The 15998-nt window shown below is 39.2% G+C and overlaps 1 protein-coding gene across 1 annotated transcript; it reads right to left on the minus strand.

Moving 5' to 3' along the window:
- Nucleotides 1-213: 213 nt before the first annotated feature.
- On the minus strand, nucleotides 214-15965 carry NDUFS3 (NADH:ubiquinone oxidoreductase core subunit S3). Its single transcript, XM_007431501.4, has 7 exons — nucleotides 15811-15965; nucleotides 14434-14499; nucleotides 11702-11799; nucleotides 10362-10511; nucleotides 4076-4201; nucleotides 1506-1625; nucleotides 214-467 (listed from the first exon to the last, which is right to left on the minus strand). The coding sequence occupies exons 1-7, from the start codon at nucleotides 15851-15853 to the stop codon at nucleotides 294-296; spliced, it is 777 nt and encodes a 258-aa protein (XP_007431563.1). The 5' UTR covers nucleotides 15854-15965; the 3' UTR covers nucleotides 214-293.
- Between the last annotated feature and the right edge of the window lie 33 nt (nucleotides 15966-15998).

The raw sequence follows: 15998 nt of genomic DNA on the forward strand, positions 1-15998 counted from the left end.
ATTATATGCTCATTTTCCTTTTACTCCTTTGTTTCTCCCCTCCTTTTTCCTCCAACGCATTCCTACCTGGAACCCCACAGGCTCTTCCACAGAGCCAGTGATTTACAGGCTGGCTGAGAAAATCAGTTAGCAATTCCTTTCGCTTTATAGATGTTTCGTAACTAATCTGAGAGCCCCATTTCTCCCATACATCAGACAAGCAAAAGCCTCACACCAAGTTTTATTTCTATTTATTATATATAAATACATAACTGGGCAGAGAAGTGACAAATGTCCCCATTTCCCAACTCTTCTCACTGCTGTTTCCCATCTCCTTTCTTCTCTCCTGCTTCTATCTTCAAGGTTTGGGGAGCCTGGCGATAAGCAGGGAAGGCCTCCCAAGGGCTGTTCAAATCAAATTTGCGGAACTCCTGAGACAATTCCAGTGGCTCTGCGACCACTCGCTTCACCTCATCATCATACCTGACCTAATAATGGAGAAAGAGAGTTAAAACGAGTGGAGGAGGTAGACCTCCTGGGTTGGCTATTAAAGAGGCATCTGGATTTTAGCAAATCATTTCCCCCCCCTCACACATGCAGTGGACTGTTATTCAGTACTAAAATGCCATCTTTGTCAATAAAACCGCCCCTCGCGGTCTTTTAGAGGAATGCTACTCCAGGTCTTCATTCTTAGTCCTCAGTTTCAGGTCCCCACCAGTGAATGAATTCCCATTTGAAACCTCAGTCTAGAAGTGGAGTATGACTAGAATCTGTGCAAGCTCATAGAAGATCAAGTCATTCAAGGCTATTTGTCTTGATAGCTATTTCCTAACTGACAAATCACAGGCTGGATACTTTCAATACTAGCTACTAGACAGTAACAACAGAAGAGGGTTATCACTCCCCTTTGTATATCTGTGAGCTTCCTGAATGCATCTGGCTGGCCCCTGGTTGACCCAGAACGCAGGACCAGATGGGCTCCTTTTTATGTTTGTTGTTATGACTGAATAGGTAGAGGAGGCCAGAAGCCAGCAGCTCAGTGCAGTGTTCAGGAAGATAAAGGAAGCTGGTGAGATGGACTGGTTTGCTCCAAGCCTCTTCAGGAAATAATTTCATTTCTGCATTTTATACTGTGAATTTGCCTGCAAGGTGTTTTTCATATGGCTCACGACAGATCCTATATACCATAGGAGATCCTTTCTCCTCAGATCCAATTTGCTGGCTCTGCTTTTGAATGGAGAATTGGTGAGGAAGGGGGAATCTCTGGTGGTGCAAACATTGCTGCTATCATTCAGCAGCCTCCAACCCAGATGGACAATAATGAGGGATGCTAGAATTCATCACATGTAGAGATTTCCCTGTCCTGGATTAGCCCTTTCCTGCTTGCTCTCCTGTTTTCCTCACAACAGAATTCCATGGGAAACCCAGTTTTCCATTCCTCAAAATAAAAAAGAGTCATATTATGGATGTTCAGCTTATTGCAAAATTACTCTGTAATTTGTTATCTTCTTTATAAATATTTATACCTCCACATATCCAGAGAGGGGAAAATCTTTCCTGAAAGGATGACCTTCAAAACCATAATCTGTAAGGATTCGCCTCAGATCTGGGTGGTTGGCAAAGAATACTCCAAACATATCCCAGACCTAGAAAAATGGAAATCAAGCAAGTGAACAGTTTGTTGACTTTACAGACTCCAGATCATTAGTCTGATTTCTATGACCTGAATTATGATCTCCCAAACATGAAGCATTAGCTATTAACTGCTAGGAATGCAGGCAGCTGATAGAGACAACTGGAATTTAAATTAACAAATGCTTGAGATCTAGGAAAGTGTCAGTTGTTTTGCTGGAGTAAATCACTCGGGGTGCACACAAAATGGGGGAAATGTTTTGTTTTGGAACTGGAACAAACCAAATCAGCCAGTTTCGTAGAATCAAAATCCAGAAAAAACACTGCCTGTTATCGGTTTCAGATGAAACAAAATCTAAATGGATTGCATAGGCCAAGGCTGGTGGATGTCACCCCCTTCTCTCAGCAACTCCTGACATGGTATATCCCATCAACCTGCCTCATCCCCTCCCCATCTTCCCAGCACCTTCCATTCCTTCCTTCCTTCCCTCCCTCCCTCCCTCCCCTCAGCTGATGCTGCCAGGGTCCCAGCATGGTGTGTCTCACTGGCCCACTTTCTCCCATCTTCCTTCTTTTCCCTGAGACACTGATGTCCTTGACTTTTTCCTCACTCCCCGCCCTCCACTCTGCCACAGAGCAGCCCCAATTTGTTCTCTTCATAGAAATAGGTCACCCCAAACCAGCTATTCCATGCACCACATGGTTCACCCATGGAACAATCTGTGCATCCCTTTATAGAAAGCCAGGTTGGTGAGCGGTGAAGGTACCGGCCTAGAAACCAGAAGGCTGTGAGTTCTAGGCTTGCCTTAGGCATGAAAGCTGGCTGGGTGGCTTTGGGCCAGTCACTTTCTGTCAGCACAACCCACCTCACAGGGTTGTTGTTGTGGGGAAAATACGAGGAGGGAGGAGTATTAGGTATGTTCGCCACCTTGTGTTTTATATATATGTATATGTATATGTATATGTATATGTATATGTATATGTATATGTATATGTATATGTATATGTATATGTATATATATAAATAAATAAAAAAAAGGTGGGATAGTCCATTTAAATCACCCTACAATATCAGCAACATGCTAAACAGTGTGCAAATAATGAAAGCAAAAGTAGCTCTGCTTTCAACAAAGAACTTGTAAAAAGGGGAAGATGACATCTCCAATATGAAATTTGGTAATTTACAAACAGAATTTTGATTAACAAAGAACCAAATCCAAATCCAAATGACAGATGATTTTGACTATTTGTCGAGCAGCAACTGGATTGTTGATGAAAATCAAAATTCAAGTGGATCTTTATTTTATTAGATGAGACTATTCCATGCTGATACATTAAAGAACTCTAAAAAAGAGTTTTATATTTAAAAAGTGAGCCATTTCAAAAGGTCAGGTTCAAACTGAGGAGAAATGTTTGAAGATGAACAGAATCTAAGTGTGATTTTAAACACTCCATGTTTTTGGCTGGTGTGGGTCTTCCGGGCTGTGTGGCTGTGTTCTGGAAGTTTTGTTTCCTAATGTTTCGCCAGCACCTGTGACCGGCATCTTCAGAGTGTAGGAGCACAGACAGGAGCAGTTCTCGGCCACACAGCCCGGAAGACCCACACCACCCATCGTATGCCAGCCGTGAAAGCCTTCGACAATACACTCCATGTTTTTCTTCCTTTTTCCTAAACCCTAAGTACACTAAACACAGTTTTGCGAAATATGCATTACATGTAAGCACTATTATCTATTCTTGTCACATGTTTTTTAAAGATTTCCCTGCATAAGATGACGAATTCTCGATCCTCAAACCAGTCAACACAAATCCTGCATATCTGGAAAGACTTAAATTACAGCCATCAAATATGGCCTATCACAGCCAATGTTGTTCATCTATATACTTTTTCTTTTTGCAACCTTAACAGAGATTGGCTCTGTAATACGAAAAAGATCTTGCTTATTTGAATTGTGTTACACAATTCATTCTTGGCTTGAGTCAGCATACAACTCTTTTTTTTTTCATTTTCATTTCATTCACCCCAAATCTTACCATTAAGGTATTATCTGCTTGTCAAAAGGAGAAAAAAGCATTTTGGAAAACCAATGTTCTTTTTACTTATATCCATATTTTAAAATGCATTTCTAATATGCAATCAGCATCACTGAGAAGATATTCCACAGTATAGAAGCACTAGTACATTCCTTGCAATAAGAACATCTGCATGTGTGAAAAAAATGGGAGGAATGAACATTCCATCACTTCCTAAAAGATCTACAAGTCTTCTAGGCTGCAAGAGTCAGAATGGCTGACCTGCAAATAAAGATTGGTATCACAGAAATCATGATGCCAGCACTATTGGGTCCCTTTAAGCAATTTTGGTGTCAGTGGCTCAGCTATTTTCAAATGTGTTAATAAACAGCAGTGGGGATAGAAACCAACCCCATACCAGCTTCCCAGTGTTACCAACCCTAATGCTTACCTCTCTTTCATACCAATTTGCCCCTTCATGTATTGGCACTATAGACTCAATGGGTGTCAATTCATCAGTATAGGTTTTCACGCGAATTCGGGAATTGTAGGGCAGAGATAACAAATTGTAGACAATCTATGACAAAAAAGGAAAAAATAGTGATGTGGACAGATTTTACATACTGTAAAAAAGAAGAAAGAATTAAAGTGATGGATTAAAAAATGCGTGCCCAGCAAACTCATGGGTTAACAAAATCAATATTGGAATAACAATTCAAAAGGTAGAGCAAAAAAAAAGGGGGGTAATGGGATAAATCTCAACAGGGATAACATCTGTGCAGTTTATAATAAGCCCCGTGCAGGTCAATATTAAGCATTGTTCAGGAACATCATTAATTTGGGAACAAAATATCACTTTTTATGACATAAGCTCAATCAAACTTTTGAATTAATTAAGCATTTTATATACTGCTGCTTTCCAAGAAAGCTGAAGCAGAAGTTAAATCCTAGCACTGGAACTTGAGATCTCTGTACATCATATATTACAAATGAAATCCCAGTGAGTTCCTAGGTAAAGATAACATACATTACACTGACTTGCATTCAAAAGTTTCCTTCTTCAACAGAAAAACTTTGGATACAGTCTATTTTCAAACCATCTCACTAAAAACACACCCTTTGAATAATGATTATTAACAACAGATTGAACAGTCAATGTAGTTATTACAATAGGATGTTCAAATATTCATGAATTTAATACTTTCCAAATTCTAAGAAAGAAGATTGTAAAGTGGGATTCTGGAAAAGTAGGTTAGTCTACCATGAATTTAAGAGTGCTCCACCTGTGAAATCATTGTGAGTTGTTTTATATTATCTTCCAAATTTGGAATAACTGACTGGACTTCATAACAGGCTCAGATAGAAAACTCATACACAAGAAGATTAGATCAATAACTTTTGAATCTAGAAGCATATAGGAAAACCTAGATAGATAGATAGATAGATAGATAGATAGATAGATAGATAGATAGATAGATAGATAGATAGATAGATAGACAGAGAGACAGAGAGACAGAGAGACAGAGAGACAGAGAGACAGAGAGACAGAGACAGACAGACACATGCCCCAAGTATCAAATTCTGCCCTGCTTCCTCTTTGAGCCAGTTTACTTTGGGTTGATCTTTTCTTGATCCTGAAGCTATCTGTCATCTGATCCTTGTTTACAAGCAACTTTATCTGGCTGAGAATCAAGGGTTCTTGTTTCACCAGCTTCCATCTTGACAGTAATAGTTCGATATACCCACATCCAAAATGGAATGGAAGACAGGTCTTACTTCTCTGATATAAACATTTTACAAAATGATGTTTTGTATTGTCTCTCCAACTGACTTGGCTTTTTTTACTTTAGCTAAAAAAAACCCTCTGGATACTGTAGGAGAAACATGGTTTCGCAGAACTCCACTCATTTTGATAATTGATAATTGTTTAGAATACTGTCTACATATAATGCCATTTAGTTAAAAACTCATTTGTCAAAGCCTGCAGTAAAGTAGTTACTTAGCTGCCATTGAGTCAAGTTCAATTTTTGAGGAGTATGTAGACAAATGCTCACCAACTTTAGTAATAACCTGGGACATGCCAATAATCCATTCACATTATTAGTTGTTTTCCTTGTTTTCTACTCTCAACCTTGTCAATCATAACTGCTTTTTCTAGTTATCAATGGAAGAAGTGAGTTTTGCTTGCTATCATTACCTCAAGCAAACAATCAACCTTTATTAAGTGTCTAGTTCTTTTTTCACTCCATGGTATGCTTAGTAACTGTTTCCAAATCTATAATTTTAAGGCATCTACCTCCTTTCATTTGCTCACTCTGTGACCAGCTTTCATAGCTATTTCTTTCCATGGTTTTAACTATCTGGATCTTCATTGTCACTGAAATGTCCTTAACTATCATGATTTTATTAAAGTTTGCCTTATCTTCTTTTCTAGAAGTAATCTTGCCTCCTTACTGGAGGCAAAGCAAAACTATCTATTGTCTTCAAGCAATGGTAAGTTCACTAAAGAGGCAGGCAGACTTTACCACTGTCTTTTTAATATTTAACATTCACTGTCCATTTTTTACATTCACAATAATCTCTCCTAAGTATTTTTTGGCTAACAAAGTGGTGCCATCTGCATATATTTCCAACTGTTAGCATTTCAAACTGTAATTTTAATTGTAGCCATCATCTCTTTCAACCCTGCCATTCTTATATTCACTGCATAAATTAAACATTATGGAGACAATATGCATTCTTGACTCACCTTCCTCCCTATTCCGAATCATTCTGTTTCTCCAAAATGAATCCTTATTATAAAGAATCCCTAGAATAAATATTGGAGGTTCTGGCACAGCTGTTAGCCTTAATACATTTCATATTTTGGCATGATCTACACAAAGACTCTGTCAAATACCTCTTCCTTACATTCTCTTATTCTCTCCATTAACCATCTTGTGTTAGTTATGTGATTGCATGTCCCTCTGCCATTTTTTAAACTTATTTATTTGGCATTTCTCTTTTCATATACACTTCTATAGATGAAAACCTTGTTTATATAAAGAAATTAGTATTTGGTAATTTTTTGCCTCTCCCTTCTTTGGTACAACATGCCAATCTCCTTCCCTCCTTCCTTTTCCCTGCCTCATCTCAATCTAGTTTTGTTCCCTCTTTCTTTTTCCCTTCCCAATGTAACTACCCTTCCCCCAACTTCTTTTTTGTCGTTTCTGCTGGAAAGAGGGAGGGGGCTATATATTTTCTCTATATGTGACAGTGATTTGTGTGTGAGAGAGAAAATGACTAGATTATGCAGATGGCAGAGACCCTACCTGAGGATAAAATAACTGTTGAAGCAATATTGCTGTATGAGTTATTGTCTATCTGTTTTCTAAACTCCTGATCTTCAGCTTTGCAAACTATTTTTATGGCTTTTTATCCCTTCCTGTGAACCCTGGCTTTTCCTCACAAACAGACGATATGCAGATTCCAACCTTCACAGTTCACTATCTCCAATTTTCAAGAATCAGATTCAGTCTTGCACATGCTGTAATTAAAAAAAAGTGGTCATGAAGAGGAGCGGGGGGGAGGGCCAGTTAAGAACAAAGACGGACTGTATAAACAAATATTTAACATAGTAAATAAATGAGTTTAAAATATGTTGCTGCTAGCAGTGACCATTCACATGCTTTTATCTAGGGAATGAAATTTTTAGCAGATGAGGAAAACACATTCTTGCACTACTGCCTCCCCCCAACCTAACACTAAAGATAAATTGTTCTGAACCAGTTAAACTTTTTTTTTAAAATATCTCTCTATCCCTCCATCTCTCTTTCTTTCTATCTACAGTACTTTGCAACTGGCTCTTATTTTCACTTGCAATTTCTTCAAAGGGAAAGGGAAGGAGCCCCAATTCAGCTGAAGAAAGAAGCAAGAAGCAAAGGAAAGCCATCAATCACGATTTGAAGATGAAGATCATCAAAGCATAGGATGCCAAGAAGAAGGTGAATATTATAGCACAAGAAGGACTGACCCATTCCACCATCTCCACTATTTTGAAGGATAAGGAAAGGATCAGAGAGACGATGAAAGGATCACCAGGAACTAAAGCGGTTATAACAAGACAGCGAAAAGGGCTCATCCACAAAACAGAAAAACTTCTTATGCTTTGGGTTGAAGATCAGATGCAAAAGAGGATGCCAATTAGCCTTCTTCTCGTCCAGGCTAAGGCACACAGCAATTTCAAAATGCTGAAAGAACGAGCAGGTGAGGAGCATCCTGAAATGTCCACCGCCAGCCGTGGCTGATTTATGAGGATTCAACAAAGATTTAACTACCACAGCATGCACACATCAGGTGAAGCTGCAAGTGCTGATGAAGAAGCTGGCAAACAGTTTCTGGATGAACTTGATGATATCATAGCAGAAGGGAACTATTTGCCTGAACAGATTTCAATGTGGATGAAACTGGGTTATTCTGTGAAAAAATGCCAGAGTGGACCTACATACACAAAGAGGCCAAAGCAATGCCTGGACATAAAGCATTTAAGGACAGAGTAACCTTGCTATTGGGAGGAAATGTCTCCAGATTCAAGTTGAAGCCATTTCTGATCCACAAATCAGAAAACCCCCGTATGTTCAAAAACAAAAGCAAGCATACGCTGCCTGTTTATTACCGATCCAATCGGAAGGCTTGGATGACACAAGTCTTGAGGATTGGGGCATAAATTGTTTCATGCCCCAATTAAAAGTATACTACTTGCAAAAGAGAATTCCTTTTAAAATTCTCCTGCTCCTTGACAATGCACCTAGACATCCCCTGCAACTTGACAATCTCCACCCAGATGTAAAGGTAGTTTACCTACCCCAAAACACCACTCCTCTCCTACATCCTATGGACCAGGGAGCTATTGCAACATACTATTTATGTGCAAAGTTTGCCAAAGCCATAGCTGCAATGGAGAATAAGAGGATGACATTGTGTGAGTTTTAGAAAGGCTACAATATCCTCCACTGCATCAAAACATCGCAGCAGCATTGCAAGATGTCTCTGTGAAATGCATGCAAGGGATTTGGAAAAAGTGTTTAAAATGTTTCACTGTTCTTATAAATACTTAAAGATTAGACCACAAAATAGATTAGGATGAACTAAATAAGAAATTTTTGACCCTCTCACACCCCATGCACCCTCCCTGAGCCTTACCACACCTCCCTCACGCCCCTCCCTGACCCTTGCTCGCACTGTTGCGCACCCTCCCTGACCCTCACTACACCTCCCTCGCACACCCTCTCATGCCCTCTCCTTCATGGCAGCAGCCACTTACTTGCCTGCTGGCCTACTTGCGAGCCGCTCGGGACTTGCAACTTCCTGCCGGCTTCCCCACTGATTTGGCTGTGGGAAGCTGGCAGGAAATTGCCTCACCTAATGACCATGGGATTCAGTTAACAACGGCAACTGGGACTGCAGGGATTGCTGTCACTAAGTGATGCAGTTGCACTTTACGACCGCATCACTGAGCGATGGAAATTCTGGTCCCAATTGTCATCATAAGTCAAGGACTACCTATATGGAAGGCAGAAGTAAAATCATAAGCCCAGTTGTGGTCACGTGATTTTTCACTTAGCGACTGCTTTGGGTAACAATCGAGTTGATGGTCCTAACTGTGGTTGTTAAATAAGGGCTATCTGTAATACATTTGCTGGATATCCAGTAATTCTAACAGATATGATCCTGTTACTCATATAGTTATAATTTAGTACATATTTAACAATATCCTTCATAGTATGATTGCCAGTTTGTTCCTCTGCATGGACTCGTGCCCTGCATCATGTAATCTCCTGAGTTAAAATAACCCATTCTAGTCCATTTAAGCTCTGTTGTCCCTAGAATTCCAATTTAATGTGCTTTATTCCTACTTTAGAAATTCAAATTTTCCTTGGGTCATGTTTTTCACATTTCACGTTCTGATTATATGTGTCCCTGTGAAACCAGGACCTTCTCTTTTAATACTGGCACCATCAGTGACCAGACTTCCTTGAGGCTTTGGTCTGATTGGGTTTTCACCTTCAGTTCTACTTGTGGGGGTTCTGTGATCTTTCCAAATAATAACTAGAACAATAACCTGCCTTGTTATAGAGTTATTGTGATGCTAACTTTCAATAACAAATGCAATTCTGCAAGATACTGCATTACAATGATTTCAAACTACTTTCAGCTAGATAAGAATTGAACATTTAATCACTGAACATATGTCATGTGAACTGAATCATAAATGGCTGTCAACTGCATCTAAGAGAGTTTACACAAGCAAATCATAAGTATAATGAAGCTATTTTTTTTCAACTATAATCAAATCAACCTTCTTATAATACATTCTGGGGGGAGGGAAAACCAGCCTTCCCAAGACAATTTTTAATAACCAAGGAACTTTCTTGTAATTTAAGCCACAGCATTATTTTACAAAATAAATGTTTTCTTACATCACACAGTGCATGTTAAGTATGAGAAGTATTTCAGCATTGGTGACAATTTCCATCTACAGAAGGTGAAGAAAGCACATTTGTCCCAATATGACAATCTATGATCAGTAAGCATGAAGGCGGGGGGATCACAGGTACATGAATAAGATAGACAAATACCATCACATTTTCTGAATAGACAAGCTATACTGCCATTAACTACACCTTAATCTTAATGGCCTTTGCATTAAAGTTATCTTAGAATTCTATTAGCAGTACATATTGAAAAGCAGATCTTACTTCAAAACGGTATTGTCGAGTTGGAACATCGACTGCTGTCAGATCAGCCAAGGATTTGAACTGGGCATTTGTGTGATCTTTTAGAAAAGATATCACAGGAAGGATTCCATCTGGATGAATTAAAATTTCCAGCTCATTGAAACATGTTATCTGGTAGAGAAAGAAACAGTAACACATGAAAGGGATCAGCTTCTTATAAAAACTGCAATGCTAAGCAGGCTTATTTAGTACTAGTTTTATTTCAGTCGTTGACCAGCAAAGTTTACATTCAATCTTAAAATTAAAGCCATCCCATTATGCCAATAATTTAACCTATATGTGATAAGAATAACTAGGGTTTAAGATACTAGGGCAAATATAGAAGGTATCTCTAAAACCATTCAGGTGAGTGAGAGAGAGAGAGAGAAAGAATTTTAAAATCAATGATAAATACCACTATATAAATCTATGTAAGAAATTAGAAGCTAACTGCAGCAATAATTGTTATTGGCCATTTGTAGCTGGAGTTTACACGTAATGTAACAACATTTTGCTACTTTTAAAGAGGTAGAGTTATCTTGATCATCTGATAGCATAAATAGAAATGATCAGAATGCCCTGGAAATTTAACTAAGAGGGATATTCAGCTGGTGACAAATGCCCCTGTAAATCTGACAATAAAGAAGAACACAGGCTGTGTTTCTATCACACCCATGCTGCAGGGACAATGATTCAAAATAAATTCTTTTTTATTTTCTTTACAAAACAGCTGTGGGGAAGGCATTAAAACAGGCTAGAGTAAAGCCCTCCTAAATTTAGGGGTCACCATTTAGTATAAATGTGAAGCTGGTTTGGGAGCTAAAATTTGATTACTTATACATATATCCCCATGGGAGGGCAGTAGTTTCTACTTCTGTCTAAAATCCTCTATCTTAAGGCCTGTTTAGCTTGATCTAGCCCTAATGGTAAAATAGCATCACTGGAAAAGCCAGGATAGCTTAAAATCCGTTGGACTACTTTTTCCCAGGAGGATTTGAAATTATCTAATTAGGTGGACCAGTCCAACAGTGTTGTGGAGTAATTTCAGCCAGTTAAATAAAAATATTTTTCCAAAGCATTCAGGACACAGAGAGTACCTCATTTAAGTACTACTTATAGTGATAGATTTTTTAATTCTGAAAAGAGAGGATAGAAATGATATAAACAAACATATAAGAGAACTGAAAACAAATTAATCTTAGGTTGCATGGTTGCAGCAGAAAGAATTATATTATGCCTTTCTAGATTCTCTTTAGCACACGTTTTCATCCAAAAGTGAACTGGCATTTCCTAATACAAGACAAATAATTGGCAGAACCCACCTGGACTTGTTGAACATACTTAGGCAGAATCTCAGCAACATATTCTCCAAAGCCAGACAGCTGTTTTTGTGTTATTTCATCCTTTGGTCTAATGGTAACTAAAAATAAAGTTCAGAATTGTAAGTTATGAAAATAGTAGCTGTTGTGGCCCAAACCTGACTCACCTAAAGCAACCAAATCATTCTGAAGATATAACATAATTTTATTTGCACGTATACAAACAATAATACAGTATATACTGGACCCCCAGCAAAGCTTTGATACTTTGCTGAGTGGCCATGAGCAAAAACAGAACCATAGCTTATATACCTTTGGACTACCACATTGCAAAGGCAAGACAAAGAAAAAGGCAGACACAATGGAAATTACAGTGTGGCATTAGAATATTTTACAGAAACCCGTCTCTGTGATATTATTATTACTTATTAAGTTATTAATAAGTTAACTTATTATTATCCCTTTCTACTAGGTCAGCATGATAGCCATGCTATTTTTTGATATGGTGAGTGAATAGAAACAATTTGGTTTACAGGGCCACAGGTTCCTGACTGAGTCTTCTCCCTGTTGCCACTCAGCATCACTTCAACTTGCTGTGAATTATTTCCTTACAAAGGCACTTTAAGCAGTTCATATGTATTGGGGGGAGGGGGGAGAATCTCATAGGTTTGGTAGTGAATGCAGTTCACATGTGTATGGGGGATGTAATCTTCTACCATTATATAGTGTGTCAATATAAGCCAAAGCAAGCTTCAAGTTATCCCAACTATGGTTGGACCAGAGGCTTGCTTCGGCATAAATATGAAAAAAGACTGAGATGAAGTAAGAATTTTCTTTTCACCAAATGGACTGATCCCTGAAAGAATCAGCTTTCCACAAAGGCAATGTACTATCTGGTAAGATAACTACTGTCACCCTCAATGAGACAAGTTTAGAAGGATTTTTACTATAAAATGTTTCAACATTTATTTGTAAACAGGAAATAGAATACAAATTTATTTATTTACATTACTTGTACATCACCACAATCCCCAAACTCTGGACAGTTTACAATATTACATGTAAACATGATTTAAAACAAGTTAAGAATTTAAAACAGCTCTTCAAAAGCCCACATAAACCAAACGTTTTTGACAGCTTTGCAGAAGATCAACAGTACAAGGGTCCAGGTATATTTCTAAGAGCAAGGAGTTCCACAACATCAAGGTTACCACAGAGAAAGTCTGCCTCTAAGTCCAATTTTCCTTCACTTCTTGGGGAGTAAGAACCCTGAGTGGCTGTCTCGACTGATGCTCTAGCAAAGCAGAAATCATTTTGAAGAAGAGATAGAACCTCAGGTAACTTGGTGTACTGCCATGTAAGACTTCAAAAGTAGTAACTTAACTCTGAATTCAGTTCAGAAACTTATAGGCAATGAGTACAGCAGTCAAAGAGCAGTGTTATATTGCAAAAAATTGAATGTGTCCATCAGCAGCTTGGCAATGGCAATCTACACCACCTGTAGCTTCTCCATCATCTTCAAAGACAGCTCCACGTAGAGTACATTGCAGCAGTCTAACCATGTGGTGATCTGAGCACAGGTCACTGTAACCAGTGCTTCATAATGCAGGTAGAATTGCAACTGATGTACCAGCTGCAGCTATGCAACGGCTCCCTTAGCCAGAGCCTCCACCCATTGTGCTACCAGGTATTGTAAGTCCAAGAGAATGCCTAAGTCACAGATCTGGAAGGACAGTGCAACCCCTTTCAGATCTCTCGCTGGAACCAAGTTAAAGCCAATATGTTTTTGAAAAAATTCAATGTTTTGAAAATTTTGAAATTTTGTAAAACATTCAGTGTTTTTGAAAAACATAAAAAACAAACATTGTCCTAGAATTTAATCTGAACATGTTTTATCCTCTCCAGTCCTCTACAGCCTGCAGAAACTGGTTCAAGATATTTTAAATTAAAAAAAAAAAAGTAATTAACAATATTGAAAGGAAGGCTGGTGTGGGTCTTCCAGGCTGTGTGGCCGTGTTCTGGAAGTTTTGTTTCCTAACGTTTCGCCAGCATCTGTGACCGGCATCTTCAGAGTGCAGGAGCACAGACAGGGGGCATAGAGAGAACTGCTCCTGTCTGTGCTCCTGCACTCTGAAGATGCCGGTCACAGATGCTGGCGAAACATTAGGAAACAAAACTTCCAGAACACAGCCACACAGCCTGGAAGACCCATACCAGCCTTCGTATGCCGGCTGTGAAAGCCTTCGACAATACCATATTGAAAAGAATTGCTGAAAAGACAGGCAATTAAACAATTAGATTTTTTTTTCTGCTGAGATATTTTGGACATAAAAACCACTAAAGCACTCCTCAAAAAAAATATTTAAACTCAACCACAAATTATGACATGCCTTGCATATAAATAAAGCCTTGCAAATATTAGATGTCAAATGCACTAACAGAAAGGAAGGAAGAAACCAGTGGTTCCAATCTAGGATATCCAGATATTGTTGGATTACAAATTCCACAATCCCTAACATGAATGAAAGGAATTATAGTCCAGCAATATCTTAACATTTAAGATTTGGGAAGTTCTGTAGTGTTAGCAGGATCTTAAGCAAGAATTAGATACAATATTTTGGAATCCCTCTAGCCACTCACAAAATCAATATTTCAGATGCACTGGAATAAACTGTTGATCTAGCAAAACTGTCCATACCAAAGTGCTGGTTGAATATTAAGTAAATCAGACTTACACTTGGTTTCAGCAGCATCGTTTCCTTGAAACCGAGTCTGCAATATCATTGCAGGGCGCCCAGCAGCTACAAAATTGAAAAACAGGCTATAAAATTGTCTATACTTCTGTATGCTAATAAACAAATAATCAATAATATTTAACCTATGTAACTGATCACAATTGTTGGCGGTGGACCAAAGCTAATTATCCATTCGATAATCAGCAGGAAATCCTCGAACAGAAGATGCTACTAAAAAAGATTTCTTCAGAACAACTGCCATAACTAAGGTTTGCTTCATACTTTACAGATTCATACACAAAAATATTCTTATGTAGAAATTCTTGTCTACGGAGTAAGGACTATTTTTTTTCCCCCCTGCACTCAGTTGTTACCAACTCTGCAGTGACTGCTTTGACGAGTCCTTGCAGTTTTCAAGGCAAGGTGTTTCGGAAGTGGTTTGCCAGTGCCTCCTTCCTAGAGCAGAGCCCAGCTGGCGAGCGCAGGAGGTGGGGTTTCCATTGCTTTGCACCTTTTTCGGGCGTGCGCGGGTTCCGCGCTGCCGGCAACTGCTCCCGACTCCTTTTGCAAGGCACCGCCAGCATTTTTCCTCCCACCGGAGTGAGAGTACCCATTTATCTACTCACATGAGTTTTCGAACTGTTGGGTTGACAGGAACTGGGGAAGAAACAGGAGCTCATCCTGCTAACGCAAAGGCTGGGCTCGAACCGCTGAAGTATCGACCATTTCTGGCCGGCAACTTTCAGCGTCATTAAACCGCTGCGCCACCGCATCCCCCTTAAGGACTATACATGTGGGATTCAAATGAATTTTCATGTAAATATTGCTATGGAGAGATGCTTTAAGATACTAGGCAACTTTGTTAAAAGTGTTCACTCGGGAAAAACAGAATAAAGTCACACTGCTCCAAAATAAGTTTTCAATTTAGTATGGTAAAAACACGTGAACCGTGATTTGTACATTTATTTGAGATAGACAGATTATATTCCAAGCAGTGATTGATTAAAATGGTGGACTAATACAGATTTAGGAATCCTAAAGCAGTAGAACTCAACAAAACAAGGAAGAGACAATAAAATTAAGAAAGATATATTTGTTCTCACTACAGTAACGTAGTGAGGGAGTCCACGGCGTCCTCTTCATAGAATCACGGGAATCGTAGTTTCATGAGGGAGTTACAAAGACCGTTAGCGATCCCTAACCTCCTTAGGGAACTACAATACCCGGCAATCCTTGGGAGAAAAAAAGAAATGTATGCCCTCCAGAAATAACAATCGACGCCCCTCCCCCAACAGTACTGGTAACCAACATTGCCCCACCAGCTGAAAGAAACTTCTCCCACTTCTCCCAATAGAGTTAGGCAGTTAGCAAGATCACCTCTCAGCCCGACCCGGGCTAGCCCTCGGAATGCCGCCAGCATCACGCCACTTCAGGAGCCCAACTCGCAGTCGAGATTTTCAAGGACTTCAACACTGGTCCATCATGCGCTTGCGCAGCATTGAGGCTCCTCTGATTGGCCCGACGGAGCGGAAGCATCACGAGCAGCCTGCAGGAGCTTTCACCGC

Source organism: Python bivittatus, unplaced genomic scaffold (genome assembly GCF_059951505.1).
Source record: "Python bivittatus isolate LINGU-HERP-01145 unplaced genomic scaffold, Pbiv_v1 ctg000480_np1212, whole genome shotgun sequence".
Lineage (NCBI taxonomy): Eukaryota > Metazoa > Chordata > Lepidosauria > Squamata > Pythonidae > Python > Python bivittatus.

Excerpts from the sequence above, each read along its gene's own strand:
- NDUFS3 (XM_007431501.4), bottom strand. The coding sequence starts at position 15,853 with ATGCTGGCGGCATTCCGAGGGCTAGCCCGGGTCGGGCTGAGAG. Across the intron at positions 14,500-15,810 it reads AGCCCGGGTCGGGCTGAGAG|CTGCTGGGCGCCCTGCAATG; the intron begins GTGATCTTGCTA and ends TCAATTTTGTAG. Across the intron at positions 10,512-11,701 it reads AGTATGTTCAACAAGTCCAG|ATAACATGTTTCAATGAGCT; the intron begins GTGGGTTCTGCC and ends TTTCTCTACCAG.